The sequence below is a fragment of the Lindgomyces ingoldianus genome (assembly GCF_010093535.1).
Source record: "Lindgomyces ingoldianus strain ATCC 200398 unplaced genomic scaffold BDR25scaffold_5, whole genome shotgun sequence".
Classification (NCBI taxonomy): Eukaryota; Fungi; Ascomycota; class Dothideomycetes; order Pleosporales; family Lindgomycetaceae; genus Lindgomyces; species Lindgomyces ingoldianus.
This window is the reverse complement of record NW_022985166.1, coordinates 1,465,684-1,480,377: the sequence shown is the minus strand read 5'-3', so window position 1 is coordinate 1,480,377 and position 14,694 is coordinate 1,465,684. Positions and strand designations below refer to the sequence as shown.

The following is a 14,694-nucleotide window of genomic DNA, read 5'->3' as shown; positions in this document are numbered from 1 at the left end:
CCTCCAAGTTCTGTTCTTTGTTTTCATTTCCATTCTTCGGCGTTTTCTATTGGACTTGCCCTGTTCCCTTAAATGTTTACATTCACATTCCCGACACGACACCCTCCCCTCCTCCCTAATCCTTCTACCTCACTCGTACATACATACCCTTGTAATCTCCCCATATGCTTATGAGGATGGATGCTTGCATGATAGTTATGAGTGATGAAGGATAGCTAGGTTTTGCATCTGAGAGGACTGGGAGTGATAGGGATGTGGAGATGGGGTGAGATGGAATGAGATGGGTGTTTTGGCGTTTATGAGTTTAAGGGTAAAAGGTGTGTGTTTGTGCGTGCATAAGAGATAACATTACATTTGCACTAGATCGATGACGATGATAATGATGAATGGAATGGTAATGCACTTGCACGTTTTTGGTGCTTTGTCTGCTGATCTGGTGCTTTGAGTGAGGTGATACTGGGCTCTTTAGTTGGGTGGTGGTGAGTTCCGTCGCTACGTCGCCTGCAAGCGAACCACAAACCTCAGCATACCACCTAACAATTTAAATAAAAGTTAGATGGTATACGCAATAGCCCACACCTAGGGCTTTCAAAGTTTTGGCTAATTCACCAGGCTTTAAGACGTAAAATTTCAATTTATAGGTGTATTAGGTGTATTTAAAGGTGCGTGGAGTATCCTGAGTAAGTTACCCCTAAGAGTTATCTGTGCAGAAGGAGATAAGGAGAAGGAGAAGGAGATAGAAGGAGAATTAATGAGTGTATAAGTTTGTTATTTGCTAGGGTGGGAGATCTAAGCCGGATTTGCACTTGCGGTGACACAGTTAGCGCTTCCGCGAAGGACGCACAAAAGCCACGTGACCGAAGTTGTTCACCTCCACCTTGAAGCGCGCATGCTTTCCCCCTCCGCATGGGCATATAAACCTTTCTTGCATACGACTTAAGTCTCTCTTCCTCTACACACAACTCCAATCCTCTTCGTTCTAAAAATAATTGAGGATCTCCTTATGTGGCCGGTTTTGTCTGGAGCAAAATTCCATTCGCTACCAATCATGTGGCTCGACCTGGATTTCTCTAAGATCAAAAATAATCCTAGCTGATTGCTGTCTTATCTTAATTCGCAATAAAAATAACAAGATGAGGAGTTAAATGGCTTTATCTCTTCAGTCGGCGAGAAATCAAATTGCAGCAATTGGAGCGGATAGTTGTGTGATGGTCTGCTCTGTTTGACAGTGTAATAGACGCTACTCGGGCCGGCCCGCTGGCGAGTACTAGAGCAATAAAATAATAAACCCAACAAACTGTGTTATTTAGCTGTCCTCGGCGCTCCTCGAAAATTCACCGGGCAGTATAGTTCTATCTCTGGAGTAATAAAAACGTCGTGTACGAATAGCATGTTACACACCCTATCTCCGCACTCCTTCGAAATTCGTCGAGAGTAGGACAAAATATGTGTATGATAAAAATTTTTGCGCCGATTCCTATGGCATTCTTGGGCGCCGGGATAAAATCCACAATCTTTTAAGTGATGTCCATATGCTTTGGTTTGCCATACTCTTTTACGGAGTCATAAAATCCTTGGGGATAACATTTATGCTGTGGTACCCTTTCTCTGCACACCTCTAAAAGATTGGAGGGAATGAGCGAATGTTTCTGGAGTAAAAGATGCCTATGATAAAGGATCCATGGCCGTTCCTGGAGATTGGAACTAATACCGGACACCTGCACGCCATGGCTTTTTTTTTTGTCTTCTTCATCGACGCGAACAAAGCAGAGGTGGAGACCACGCATGGTAGCTTCCAGTGTGTTCCTCTGCACTGGGTTCCTCTAAAAATGATAATCAAGAGCCGAATGCTGCGGGAGTAGAATTGAGAATGTATTACGGGTAATAGCTGGGTCTTGGAGATCAGAATTAAAACAGAGGGTAAGCCAAGGGTGTGTAAGCTGTATTCCTTTCCGACACGAATAAGAACAGTTAAAATGGGCGCCCATGATTGCCGGAGTCAGTGCGGCTTTTAAAATTCTCTAGACGATGGCCTTCAAGCGCCTAGAGTAAAAAAACTTATCACCGCTGTCAACTAGCCGGGTCTTGGAGACCGAAATAAAAACCCAACAGTCCATGAGTATGAAAAATGATGATATTGACAACCTACGTGGCGCGGGTTGTATTCGGTTGGCGAATAGAAAATTATGAGGGGATGGAAACATAGTCGCTTTTATCGGCTGAAAACATCCCGCACCACAGAATGCGTGGCTCCGGGTTGGAATAAAGCTGTCTGGAAAAAATTGTATGGGTCACTGCGCTCTCGTTGGAATGAAAGGTGTGACTAAGAGAAGAAGAGTACTCTTCTTACGGGGTGGGAATAGGAGTTAATGTGGAGGCACACATGGTTGTCTCTAAGATTCTTGGGTTAGAATAAAAGATCCTGTAAGTGCTGGCTAACCTGGTGGAAATAGAATCGCAGCGACTAGACAAGATGCTCGTCTACGAGAGCTCAGTCTGGAATAAAGAGTAGTCCAAATCTTGAATATGGCTCTTTCGCCTAATGGGAATAAAACTGAATGGGAAAGGGTATGTGACGCTCTTTGAGATTCTTGGGTTGGAATCAAAATATGAATCAAGCGACGAATGCTGTCTCCCCTGGCAGGAATAGAATCAGTAATCTCCACAAACCTGGATTTCGCAGTTGGAGTCAACATTACTCTCCCAGTTGCAGTAAGAATAAAATCCTCGATATGAAGTATGTCTATCAGCAATAAAAACTAGAGATATGGGATTTATGGATCTCTTGAAAGCTGTGGGAGTAAAAACCCGGATGCCAATTGATGTGCCCATTGGAAATTCAAAAAAAGGAGATCCCTTGCGGTAGGGATATGTGCTGCACTGGCATGGCTGGCGATGGTTGTTCCGTTGTTAGGGGTATTGGAAGCATTGCTGATGGCGGCGCTGGATTTAGGGCAGTTTGGTTATTGCTGCGGCGATTGATTCAGGCATATTAAGGGAGATGGAAGAGGACTTGAAGGAAGTGGGTGCTTACTGCGAAATTCTAAGGCCGAGCCCGATAGTGGAGGGAAGGGGGTAATAGTTGAGATCGTTGGCTGAGCGGTCGCTTGGTAAGTAGATTGGTAAGATGGTGTAGGATGTTGAAAAGGTAGCTTTCTAAAATTTGTTGGACAGGTACGTGTGTGGGCTCACTAATTAAAGCGTATATCAACTGTGCATTGCTATATTACGCTAGGAAACATGCGCGTACAATCCTATCGTCATCCACTAGGCTATCAACTTATGTCCATGTACTTGCCAAAGAAAGCAGCATGCGAAGAAAGCGAGTGTAAGCTAGCGACTGCATATATTTTGCAACAAAAAATGCAAAGAAAGAACAGAACGATAACGAATCGAAAATATTTCCACTCACTCCCCTCCAACGCCGGCATCAATGCGCGACGCTAATAACGTCACCAATTGCCGAGCCATCCTCTCCCACCTTAGTAACGTCTTCATATAGTCCCTTAAACCAACTACCTTCGATGTCAAGTAGCTTATATGGTTCACCATATTCGACGAGCTGGCCGTGGTGCATGACTGCGACCTTGTCGAAGTCGAGGATTGTTTCGAGTTTGTGAGCGACGGCGATGATAGTGTGAGAGGTGAATTTTGAGCGGAGGAGTTTTTGAATGTGCGAGTCTGTTTGAGCGTCGACACTTAGGAGAAGGCGTTAGTGTTGGAATTAACTGCAATCGGGATGTACGAGGGCTCGTGATAGCCCACTAATGGGAGGAAGGAATAACGCTGGACATACCTGCTCGTAGCTTCATCAAGCACAACTACATTCCCCTTGTCCCGCTTTAAAATTGCCCTTGCTAGACAGAATAACTGTCTCTGCCCATGGCTGAAATGCAAATCTTCGACCTCTACATCCAGCGGGTGAGCATACTTACTCTCATCCCCTTTACTCACCACGATATCCCAGAGTTGCACGTCCTTTAACGCCTGCATGATAGCCTTATCAGTGCTTTGTTTGGGTGGATCGGCGTTAAGGCGGACTGATCCGGGAAGTAGATAGGCATCTTGAGGCAGGCCAATGAGTCGCGTGCGAATAGTCTGGCGAGGGAGGTGGTGCAAATGAATAGAGTCGATATGAATACTACCGGCGGAGAGGTCAAGCATGCGGAAAAGGGTCAGGACGAGGGAGGATTTGCCACTGTATATGTTGTTAGTATTTGGAAGGATGGCAGACAGGACGGGAGAAGTTGGGGGCTTACCTTCCTGTGCGACCTACGATAGCAACCTTTTCTCCCGGTTTAATGGAAAGAGAGAACTTCTTAATGACAGGCTCGTAAGAACTTGGCCACCCCTATCAGCGGGTTTGCCCACGAAATGTGCTAGGAGCGAGCGATCCGCACTTACTGATAACAAGCACTAATATTCCTGAACTCGATCCTTCCTTCGCTAGGCCAATTCGGGGGAGGAATCTGATCCTCTCCCTCTAAATCCTCGCTCATGGTATCCGTAGTGAAAGTCTTGATCCTTGCGACGCTTCCGATATGAGTCTCCAACTGCGTCCAAAATGAGATGAGAAGCTTGACACTTTGGGAGAAGAGGATGACGTTCAACAACGCAACACCAACATAGCCAGCACTAAGTTTACCCCGAAGCGTAACGACGAGAATGATAAGTAATACAGCCATGACCGCGACTACAAGATCTAGGACGAGTGTAAGCCAGCGCTGGACGGCAAACAGAAGATAGAAGGGGCGCTGGCTGCGATCAAGTAAGTCGCGCGCTTTCTCTTCGAGGAAAGATTGCCATCCGAATGCACGCACTGTAGCTAATCCCGAAAGTATCTCGGTGAACTGGGTGTAGAGAGGGGATTTGGTTTCGAGGTCTAGAAACCGCAATTGGCGCGACGTGCGAAGGTAGAATTTCTGGATTAGGTAGAGGCTGACAAAGACGACTGGGAAAGAGATTGCGGCGAAGGGAGATGCGATGGCGATGAGAGTCATTTGTCCGATACAAAGGACGAAAGCTTGAAATTTCGCTTTAGCGCAATTCAGGTGTTAAATGGCATGGATTGGCCTCTTACTTGCGAACGTATTTAGAGCTGAGACTGGAAGCTCCATATCAATCAGCTGGAGATCCTGACTGAATCTGTTGAGCGTAACGCCTGTGTCCGTTGTTGAGAAAAACGTCATTGGAGAGCTTGAAAGTTAGCTGGAACTCGCAAAATTGAGATAGAAATATGCTTACTGGAGTACTGTAGTAAGGAGCTTCCAGTGGAAATTGACACCAGACCGAGGGACCATTGTTATGATCAGTTGCCTCAACCGTAGTTAGCAGGGTATTCGCTTCAAGGAGAGGGTAGACCTACCAGCAACTAACGATCAAGAAGATGAAAGCTATGCCACCAAGCATGGAGTATATCCCCAGATAGTAGCCAAGCCGGCCGTTAGGGTAATGGACATTGTAGCTCGCCCAGAGCTTTACCCACATGGCTAGTAGAAGGCGTGTTAGTAGTCGGGGAAATGTACGTTCGGGCCAGTAAACTGATGAGAGCAAATGCAGACATAATATTCAAAATTGAGGGGATAGGACAACTTACTTGGAAAAGAGATACCGAAGATGAAGATGGTGATGGAAACGATGAAAATAATCGTCGGAATCCACCCAACAGACCTAACATAGTAGAGGTAGATGGCGGTATCGCCAGTGCGCCGATTGGCCTCGGCTTGGATGTCATCCTCCGTGACCCTTTGGGAAGTTGCATGCTCAGTGTATCTCGGGGGAGCTTCGTAGAAGTGCTTCTCAGGCATAAAATCCCAGTCAGGCTGCGGCAAGTCGAAGCTCGAGATGTAGCCTCCAGACCGGTTGAGAGCATCAAACCCACCCTGTTCTGCAATCCTCCCGTTGCTATCAAGGGCTACGATGTGGTCACAGTAAGGGAGGCGCTTGGCTGGAAGTTTGAGCGGTGGATTAGTTACTGGACTCGGTGAAGAAGAAACGCAGTTGACGACTTAAGGTGCTTACTGGATGATGAAGCGATGAGAACAGTGGATCGGCATCGTCGGAGGAGGCCATCTCGTCCGAAGAGGCTATGCCAGACCTTGTTTTCAGTTTGTGTGTCCAGGCCACTAAGACAATCATCGAGAATTATGATGTCCTTCTGGGCGTAAACGGCTCTCGCCAGGGCCTGTTGTTGTGCGATGTTAGTAATGTTAAGGGGGGTAAAAGGCGGGGTTAATATTGGGGTGTCTCACTATACGCTGGCTCTGTCCGCCACTCAGAGCGATGCCCTTGCTTCCTATTTGGGTCTGGTCTCCAGCAGGTAATTGGCATAGATCATCATCTAATGCGCAACTACGGACTACGGATGCATACCATCGTTGATCAAACTCAGACACCCCCACTATGCTTTGCTGCACGGTGCCGTTAATGTGCCATGGCGTCTGATCGCATAATGCGATGCGTAAGGAGGAGAGCTGGATGAGGCCTCCCATTACCGGGAGTTCACCCAGAACAGCCTTGAGAAGAGTCGACTTGCCACACCCTACCGGACCCACGACCATGGTAAGTTTGGCTCGTGGGACTATTATGTTGATCGACTGTAGCCAGCCTAATGGGTGCTTTTCCTTGTCCCACCCAAAGAACCCCTTTTCAATGATAATTGCTTGGGTGCTGGAGGAGCTACGATCTCGGTTTTCTATTGAGACGCGGCTCTTCTGTGACTCAGTCGAGCCCTTGTCGGATCCATCCCCAAAATCCGAAGATGAACCGATACTGCTATGTAATAATAGCAACTTACGTGCATCATGCCTAGGCTCTGCCGATAGGAAGTCTTGTATTCTTTGGAATGATCCAACACCGCCCATGAATCCAGCAAGGGCCATGATGAGCGAGCCCAGAGGCTCCGACAACAGCGAAAATAGCGACAGTGAAGTAAACACCTTTGATGTATCGAGGGTTGTGTGGCCGCTGCTGTTGCGTGCAATCACAGAGAACATAGCGAAGGTGAGGATGGGTGACACAATAGGTGAAATGTAGGCTTTAATTAATTAGCTCAGAACAGAAAGTTGTGGCAAACTTACAAAAACCCATCGTCCAGATAAGAAGCTTACGAAATTTCTTTGAGATCTCTAGCTCATCAACACGAAGGTGTTGTAGATCATCTCGTAGAATATCTGTAAGGCCACACATTTTAACGCCTTTCATTGAACCAAGCATTGCACTTGTGGCGGCGATGCGTCTTTCGATGGCCTCTAGCCACAGTGCTTGGCGTTGCATAACGAGGCTCGTAGCACCCAATGAGCCGACAAGAGATACTGCGGAGTATGTTAGATATCTCAACCACCTGGACTACTTGAACTCACGAATACACTTACCAACAGCAACGGCGATAGGAATCGCACACGCAGCGCCTAGTTGTCGCTCAAGGAGGTATATCGCCAGGCCTACTTCCAAAAAGTTGGCCCATATCTCATGCGCTGTTTGCATACCCTGAACAATTCGTTCGACGTCTGCGCTCATGAGCGTAAGCGATGAGGCAGGATCTGCGGCGGCGGCCAGATCGATGTCCATTGCCTTTTTGTACAACATCGATATCATGCCGCCTCGTATCATGGTAATGGCCCTGTAGGTGAGATGCTGATATTGTCCTGTGGAAATCTTATCAAACGTTAGAGACACCGGCAGCGTGGATCAGCGCTGATCCAAAGATGGGGCGTGCTTACCGCGATCCCAACATATACAAGAACATATGCGCCGATCAAACCATAGCCGATGTTCGAAGTTTGGTTCATGTCAGGTTGCTGAGAATAGGCGATTGCCCTATGAATTAAAAAAGGCTGACAGAAGTTGAATGCAATCAAACAGACTCTTGGGGGAACCACGGCCATTAGAGGCCATTTGAGCTTTTTCAGCGTCAAAGCGAAGAGAGAGTTTGTTTGCCTGGAGGTCACTTTCGATAGGGAAATGTTAGCGAGAATCTCATGAACAGGGCGAAGAGTGACATACACTCCTCCCAGGCAGACTGAATTACTTGCAGCAGGAAGCCGGAGCGCAAATGCTTATCCAATTGGAAGAGATTGTCCACCGAAAGTGTGTTTGAGAAACCTTGCCGAAATAGGCCGATTTGCCACCAGAAGAACGCTCGGCTGTAGATCCCACTAGTGGCTTCCAGAGGAGTTTCAGCATACTCCGGAAGCAGAATACTTCTCTTGCCTTTCGCTTCAAATATGGCCAAGAAAACCTTGATTCCCACTCGTGTGGTGAAGACGACTGATATCGACTCCAAGTTATTATCCAGAGAGAAGCTTCGAGAGCGAGCAGCGTCGAAAACAACGGTAACGAGGAGATATACGTTGAGTAAAAAAGATGTTTGAACAGATCGCAGGTGTTCAAAGTATGATAGGAGGCAGAGAACAAGTGCCCCTACAACGCTGATTATGGCTGAAGCTACCGATGCACTCGTCCTTTTAGTGAGCGGCTTAAGCCAGAGGATCAGGAGACTGAGGTCGAAAGCGGCGAGAAAGCACCATGCCAACTGGGAGAGCACGGTCAACGACGAGCCAACACTTTATTTGAGGGACAACGTACCAGCTTTGTAGGTAGGAGTAGAGACTTGGAGACTTTGGTACGTTTTCGCCTGAGATAGAAGATTCTGAAAGGTGCCATACAAAAAACTAGTATAAGGGGAAGTATGCAGAAAATAGTGTCCTCGAAAAGTAGGGTGAAGTCAAATCCTCCACGACACTGCTCCCCGGCGTATGGACCGAAGCTGTCGTCGACAGCGACACAAGATCGAGAAGAGTTTGATGCCATCGGGGGCCCTGAGAAAATCAATTACCTCTCTGGAAGGCTCCACACAGGGCATTAGATAGAGTAATTATGGGACTTGAGGGTTCACAATTTAGGACTCAAGCATGCCCCGACTGACTTGTTAAACCGGTGCTGGTTCGATCCTCCTTTGGCATGGCATTAAAACTGGCACATCAACCTCAGAGGCGGTGGCAAGCAACTGGAAACCCAGACGGAGAGTTTCGACCGGGATCATGCTGACGATGATCCCATGAATAGACAAACAAATTGCCGTACCATGACGAAGGGGACAGGAGTCAAAGCTGATGCTTGAGCATATCACTAACGGTCCGAGACAAGTAATGGCTCGTAGTTCTGGATTGAGCAACACTAAGCATCGCCCACCTCACAAGTGATTGGCTGCCCCTTGTCCCAGTCAAGGGTAAAAAGACAATCCGCTGGCCCAGCTGATTTTTCAATTCCTGGTAAAGAAAAAGTATGTGCAGGAAGGGACTCGACGGCAAATGCGCAGTGGGTGCCGTATATTCCGCCTCCTAGTGGAGAACAAACAAGTATGGTGGCAGGTTTCCGTTGGCCAGCGCAAATTGATTGCTCATACAGACCCGTATGATGTTTTTCCGCTTTCGTAGTAAGGATCGGCAGCCACATCTACCATGCTGCAGAGGTGCCGATTCGCGGGGAGCCGCTCAGGAACGTGGATTTCAGACTTAATTGCTGGAAAGCGCTCCCGTCACGCCATCCTTTAACTGATCTTCTGATCGGCGCTGCTGTTTGAACATCAAACCCGAGACTCAACGCCTATGCTATGATCACACAGCCAGCCCGATGGCTATAATGGGGCTTCTAACATCGTTCTTGACCGTCGATCACGTCGAGCCAGACCTCCCAAGGGCCTTGCTCCTAGCACCAAACTCCGAAAACTCTGTTGAAGCCTTCCACCGAAGTCGGAATATCGAGGTATTCGAGATTGAGGTTGCATTGCTGAATAGGGGTCTGATGCCATCTGTTGTCCCCTCGCAGCCTTTACTCTCATGATTCTGCTGCACGCTAGTTGACCTCGTATTCTACAGACCGATCGTCATAGTGAAGTCCAGAAAGGTAAAATTTTAAAGCCATTGGTACAGATGACCGCGTCTGGCATTGCACCATGCTGAGTGCAAGAATCGGAAGGAGCTTGTGGTGTGATGTCTGTGACAGATCTACTGCATCTTATCACATAATGTGGAGCATGTCGGGGTTTGCTTCCCTTTGGAGCCCTCTTTCGTCATAGTAACAGGTTTAACAGATTGTGTGTATATTTAATGATAGGAACTAGCCTGCAACAAAGTTAACTCAACTTCCATTTGGTTTCATGGTGGGACTCTCTAAACATTTGCTTAGAACTTCGTTGCCTACCCACCTAAACTGGGGTTGGCCATTAGGATGGGCCAGTGGCACCCAAGGAAAGATCGACGTTGAACTGAAAAATGAATCCTGTTAGTACTGGATTGAAGATCTGAAAGAAGGAGCAACGCACTAGCGGAATTGTAAAGCAGCTACTGTAGCCAAGATGGATGGCTTGAGCAGGCAGGAAAAACAATTTGTGATACGAATTGGCGGAGATTACGAGGAAGGGAACCGGAAATCCAGTAAAGGAAATTGAGCGAAACCCAAAGCACGGTTACAAACGGGAATTGAAAACCCTGTCCACAATGTTCGAAAGGAAGAGAGTCCCATAGGCTGCACCGTCCACATGTAACGGTCCAGCATATCCTGCATGGCAGGTGAGTGATGAAACGTACAGCTCTGACGTGGGCATTAAGTTAAACTTTGACAACTCACTTGAAAACCCGTGGGGGATAGGCCTTTGTACACATTGAGATCTTGAAAGGCCTCCATAGAGTTGTTTCGTGGACCCAGGATGGTAGGATAGAGTCCACCAAGCCGGCCTTGATTTCCATGTTCAAGATCAGTATGACGAATGAACAGAAGAGCTTATGACTACCTCCTAAGTGCAATGCTGTTCTTGCCGTCTTCACAGAATGGCAGCTTGTGTGAAAAACCTAACGTTTGAAAAGTATATCTCTTGACGCCATGGTGCGTTGGTCCTGGTTTCACAACAGGAAGACTTTTCAGAGAAGAATCAATCGAGGAGATCTAAGAATAAGCCACGTTCATATGGCTAAAATGAGTCCCTCAAACCTGGATCACCACCTCTAGGAGTGGTAAACTCCGAGTAGGACAAAGCACCCCACAATGCGCCACACATCAGGAAAGTGGATGCTGGTGGCGTGCTGGGACCGTCCTAAATCATCGAACGGCTCGCCGGTTTGGGCTTGGAATTCAACATTGTTCTTCAGGCTGAAAGAGCTTCACAGTGGATGCAGGCTGCAGAATGAAACGCCGAAGGCTAGCCGTAATTTGAGAACAAGTCAACGATGATCTCATCTTGGTGTCAATTGCGAGCGGAATGACAAACGACACTGGCGTTGGACGTTGTATGGTCATGAATCTCAGAGAATTCTCGCCGGGGATTGATTTGTGGAGCGGAACCAGCGCGCCGGAAATACGAGGCCTCGAAAGCCGGATTCTGGACAAGGCCCTGGCGAGGGATGTGCACGGTCGGCACCGAAAAGAGCAACCTGATGATCTGTCTGATGGAGCAGTCGCTGGTGTCGAGACCAGGGATAGGCAGTCCGGAGGTCCCGTGAAGCCGCCAGCATGGCAACGGCACCTTCCTAGGTAGTGGCAAGGTCCTGCGAATATTGGGACCTGGGGGCGTGGCGGAAGGGAGAAAAACCAGGGGCTGGACGAGACACAGCAGGATGAGTGCGGAGAATGGGGCGGGCGCTTGAAAGGGGAAGTGGAAGCGGGCGCCGAATGCTTCCGAATAAATGACGATCAAGGAAATCGGAGGCCTATGGCAGCTGTCATGCTGACCGACTGGGTGGTTGACGCGAAGCTATCGACGTTGTGCGATTCTAACAACGTACGGAGGCGTTCAGTCCGCATGCGATGCATGTCTTGGGGCTAGCATCGGCAGCTTGGCTGAGATCCTGGGTGAAATGATTGCTGTCACGTGGGCTGCATCTCCCAACCAATCGAATTCCAACCCTTGCCCCTCAGGCGCACGGGCCCTAGTGTGTCAATCATTTGGGCTCACAACAACTCCACTGCGTCTCTCTTTAGCGCTACACCTAGTTTTGGAGGCGACGCTGGATGCATGTACGCCTTCAATTAACTTTAATTTACTACCCACTGTGCTTCTTCCCGCCTTCTTCGGGCATAATGCCGGCAACGCCCGACGGAGCCTCACGCCCTCGACAAAATTCATGACATGGTCATGAAGCGTGATCGGCATTTACGACGGCTGATCAACAGAGGGTCGGTAGGCTGACATCTACATACTGTGTAGTAGCAATGCCGATCTGTCGTTTCTACTGCAGCTCCCCTAGCTTGCCAACCAACTCATCCAACTCCCTCTCCATGCTCCCCCACGATAGTCCTTTACCCGTAGAGCTTTGGGCATGCGATATGCACTGCTACCGGAGTCCGCAACCATTAAGAGAACCGCCAGTTGGCGATGACTTCATAGAAGGCAATTTTTTAGGAGCGGACCACAGAAACTCAGTTTGAGAGGCAAAGACTAGGATAGAGTAACCTCCCCAGTATTTCGGAAGAACTAGCAGAGTTTGCTGCTTTCTCATGAATACGGGAGCTGTAATAGAACGTCTAAGTAGCCATCTTTGCTGCCGCAATCTCCCAAGCTGTGCATATCATTTCCACTCAGAGCACACCAGGAGGGTTGTAACTCCTTAGTGCCGAATGTGAGATTGCCCTAGGAGACCCATATAGAGGGCTATGGGTTACGGCCTTTCTTGCTGACCTAGTTTTAGAATCTGCCTTTAAGCTTTCTACTCGTTAGCTTCGACGAGTACATCAGCTTATACTTTCACCTGATCATCAATTAGTCCGCTCAGTTTGTTGGACCTAGATCCCTTTGGTCCCAATCTTTATTCCGCAAGCTATCGGAAGGCCGGTTGATCCTATTCAAGAAACATAACTGCTATTTGGTAAGAATTCTTCAGCACAACATTTTTACTGACGTACAGCTCGGTACTCCATCATAATGGCTACGACGTTAGGTGCCATGAATAATTGTATTTTCCCAGCCTCTGGGGCAATAGGGGCAGCGACCAAAAGACCCCTGTCTGTCCGAGTTGAATTGCAGCATGGCCAGCTGCTGCAGGACATTCTCGAGAATGAGAAAGGGAACGATTCGCTCACTGCTGTTATTAGAGCATCCTGGGCGCTGCTCTTACGCTGCTACGCTGGCACGAATGATGTTTGCTTTGGATATGAGGACTTAGGAATTGCGTCCTATGTGCGCGCTCAATACGATAGTGCTCACATGTTTGAGGCTCTATCCATTGGAGAAGACATGACTCTGGAACAGCTTGTTCAGCTTGCTCAAAGTCGTCAATGTACCGTGGATGATGTGGGGTGCAGCACGCAGAAGTTCAATACCTCCGTTTTGATCCGTTTTGGAGGAAAGTTCGCAAGCTCGCAAGGGAGCCTACCATTCAATACAGCGCACAATACGTCCATGTCTGAACAGGTAGGCCCTCGTTACACCCCTCTTACCAAACTAACAAGCAATAGTGCATTATCCGTCTGCTAGTTAAAGTTCTTACATCTGGAATTAGCATTTTCCTTGAATATCGAAATCCCTCGATACCTACGAGCCACGCCAAGAATATCGCAGGCACAATGGATAAGATACTCTCCGACATTCTCACTTCTTCGGCGACCCTGGTTGGAAATACTGATTTCCTGAGCCACCGCAATAGGCTTCAGCTAGAGAAATGGAACGAAAAGCCGCTGGAACAAGTCAAACAGACCATCCATGGGGTCATTCGCGAGACTATGCAGAGGTGCTCGGAAAACGAAGCATGTGCATCCTGGGACGGTTCCCTGTCGTATCAAGACCTGCACGATCATGCCTCCCGCATTGCTTCCCACCTCATTAACCAAGGCGTCGGTCCTGAAGTGATCGTTCCTCTTTTTTTCGAGAAATCGAAATGGAATTTAGTTGCCATGCTTTCAGTCTTGTATGCTGGCGGAGCTTGTAAGTCTTCATCCAAGCATCAAAATCCTTACTGCATACTGGTCCATATCATGGAACTTGAACTGGGTGAAGGTAATCTGTTAAACCTCTTTCGGCAATCACAGAGGATTTTAGCAGAATGCAAATATCTGATATGAGATACCCTTATCATTTTCCGTTATATGTGCTAATATGGAGTGACTGTTCCCCATACAATCTCCATGCAGTGGCAGGGATACTAGTCTGCCAAGAACTTTGCTTACGTTAACACGAGCTGACCTTACCATGTATAGTCCTGCCACTTGATCCTGCAAATCCAAAGCAACGCCTCCAGTATCTGGTCGAGTCCACCAATGCAAATATTCTTCTCTGCTCGCGAAAACACGTTGATTTTCTTACGACTGTCTTTGAGAACTCTTTTCCTGTCGACTGCCTGTCCTTAGAATCGCTATCGCCCCCAACTCAATATCCAGGACCGCGCTCGGAAAGCCACCATGCTGCGTACATCATCCCGACCTCTGGAACCACTGGGAAACCAAAACTTACGTTGGTCGAGCATGGAAACTTCTGTACCAATGCCAAAGGCCATATTACTGCTCTACGACTAGATTCAAACATTCCGGTTCGGGCCCTTCAGTTCGCTGCACACTCGTTCGATGCGTCAATCATTGAACTCCTTACCCCCCTGATGATTGGCGGCACTGTTTGCATTCCTGATGAGCAAGCGCGTCTCAACGATGTAGCCAAGGTCATCAACGAGATGCAGGTCAACTGGGTCCAATTGACTCCAACGTTTGTGC

At 48.0% G+C, this 14,694-nt stretch overlaps 4 protein-coding genes across 4 annotated transcripts; 3 read left to right on the top strand and 1 right to left on the bottom strand.

Moving 5' to 3' along the window:
- Positions 1–1,145: 1,145 nt before the first annotated feature.
- Positions 1,146–2,416, top strand: BDR25DRAFT_350825 (uncharacterized protein; the record flags this gene model as incomplete). The annotated part of the gene is made up of 9 exons (XM_033694767.1): positions 1,146–1,211; positions 1,311–1,344; positions 1,390–1,562; positions 1,662–1,798; positions 1,863–1,931; positions 1,967–2,002; positions 2,079–2,168; positions 2,207–2,304; positions 2,364–2,416. The coding sequence occupies 9 exons, from the start codon at positions 1,146–1,148 to the stop codon at positions 2,414–2,416; spliced, it is 756 nt and encodes a 251-aa protein (XP_033552291.1).
- An 853-nt stretch (positions 2,417–3,269) lies between these two features.
- On the bottom strand, positions 3,270–8,811 carry BDR25DRAFT_279520 (canalicular multispecific organic anion transporter 1; the record flags this gene model as incomplete). The annotated part of the gene is made up of 15 exons (XM_033687760.1): positions 3,270–3,698; positions 3,797–4,198; positions 4,260–4,340; positions 4,405–5,023; positions 5,081–5,196; positions 5,245–5,316; positions 5,366–5,489; positions 5,597–5,947; positions 6,022–6,184; positions 6,252–7,036; positions 7,080–7,313; positions 7,374–7,656; positions 7,722–7,948; positions 8,005–8,533; positions 8,587–8,811. 15 exons carry the CDS (start codon positions 8,809–8,811, stop codon positions 3,431–3,433), a joined length of 4,479 nt encoding a protein of 1,492 aa, XP_033552290.1. The 3' UTR covers positions 3,270–3,430.
- Positions 8,812–10,944: 2,133 nt separating this feature from the next.
- Positions 10,945–11,429, top strand: BDR25DRAFT_301111 (uncharacterized protein). Its single transcript, XM_033689505.1, has one exon. The coding sequence runs from the start codon at positions 11,044–11,046 to the stop codon at positions 11,227–11,229; it is 186 nt and encodes a 61-aa protein (XP_033552289.1). The 5' UTR covers positions 10,945–11,043; the 3' UTR covers positions 11,230–11,429.
- Positions 11,430–13,614: 2,185 nt separating this feature from the next.
- Positions 13,615–14,270, top strand: BDR25DRAFT_175874 (acetyl-CoA synthetase-like protein; the record flags this gene model as incomplete). The annotated part of the gene is made up of 2 exons (XM_033684170.1): positions 13,615–13,915; positions 14,188–14,270. Coding segments are annotated over 2 exons (384 nt in total), but the record flags the coding sequence as incomplete, so codon positions are not given.
- Positions 14,271–14,694: the final 424 nt, after the last annotated feature.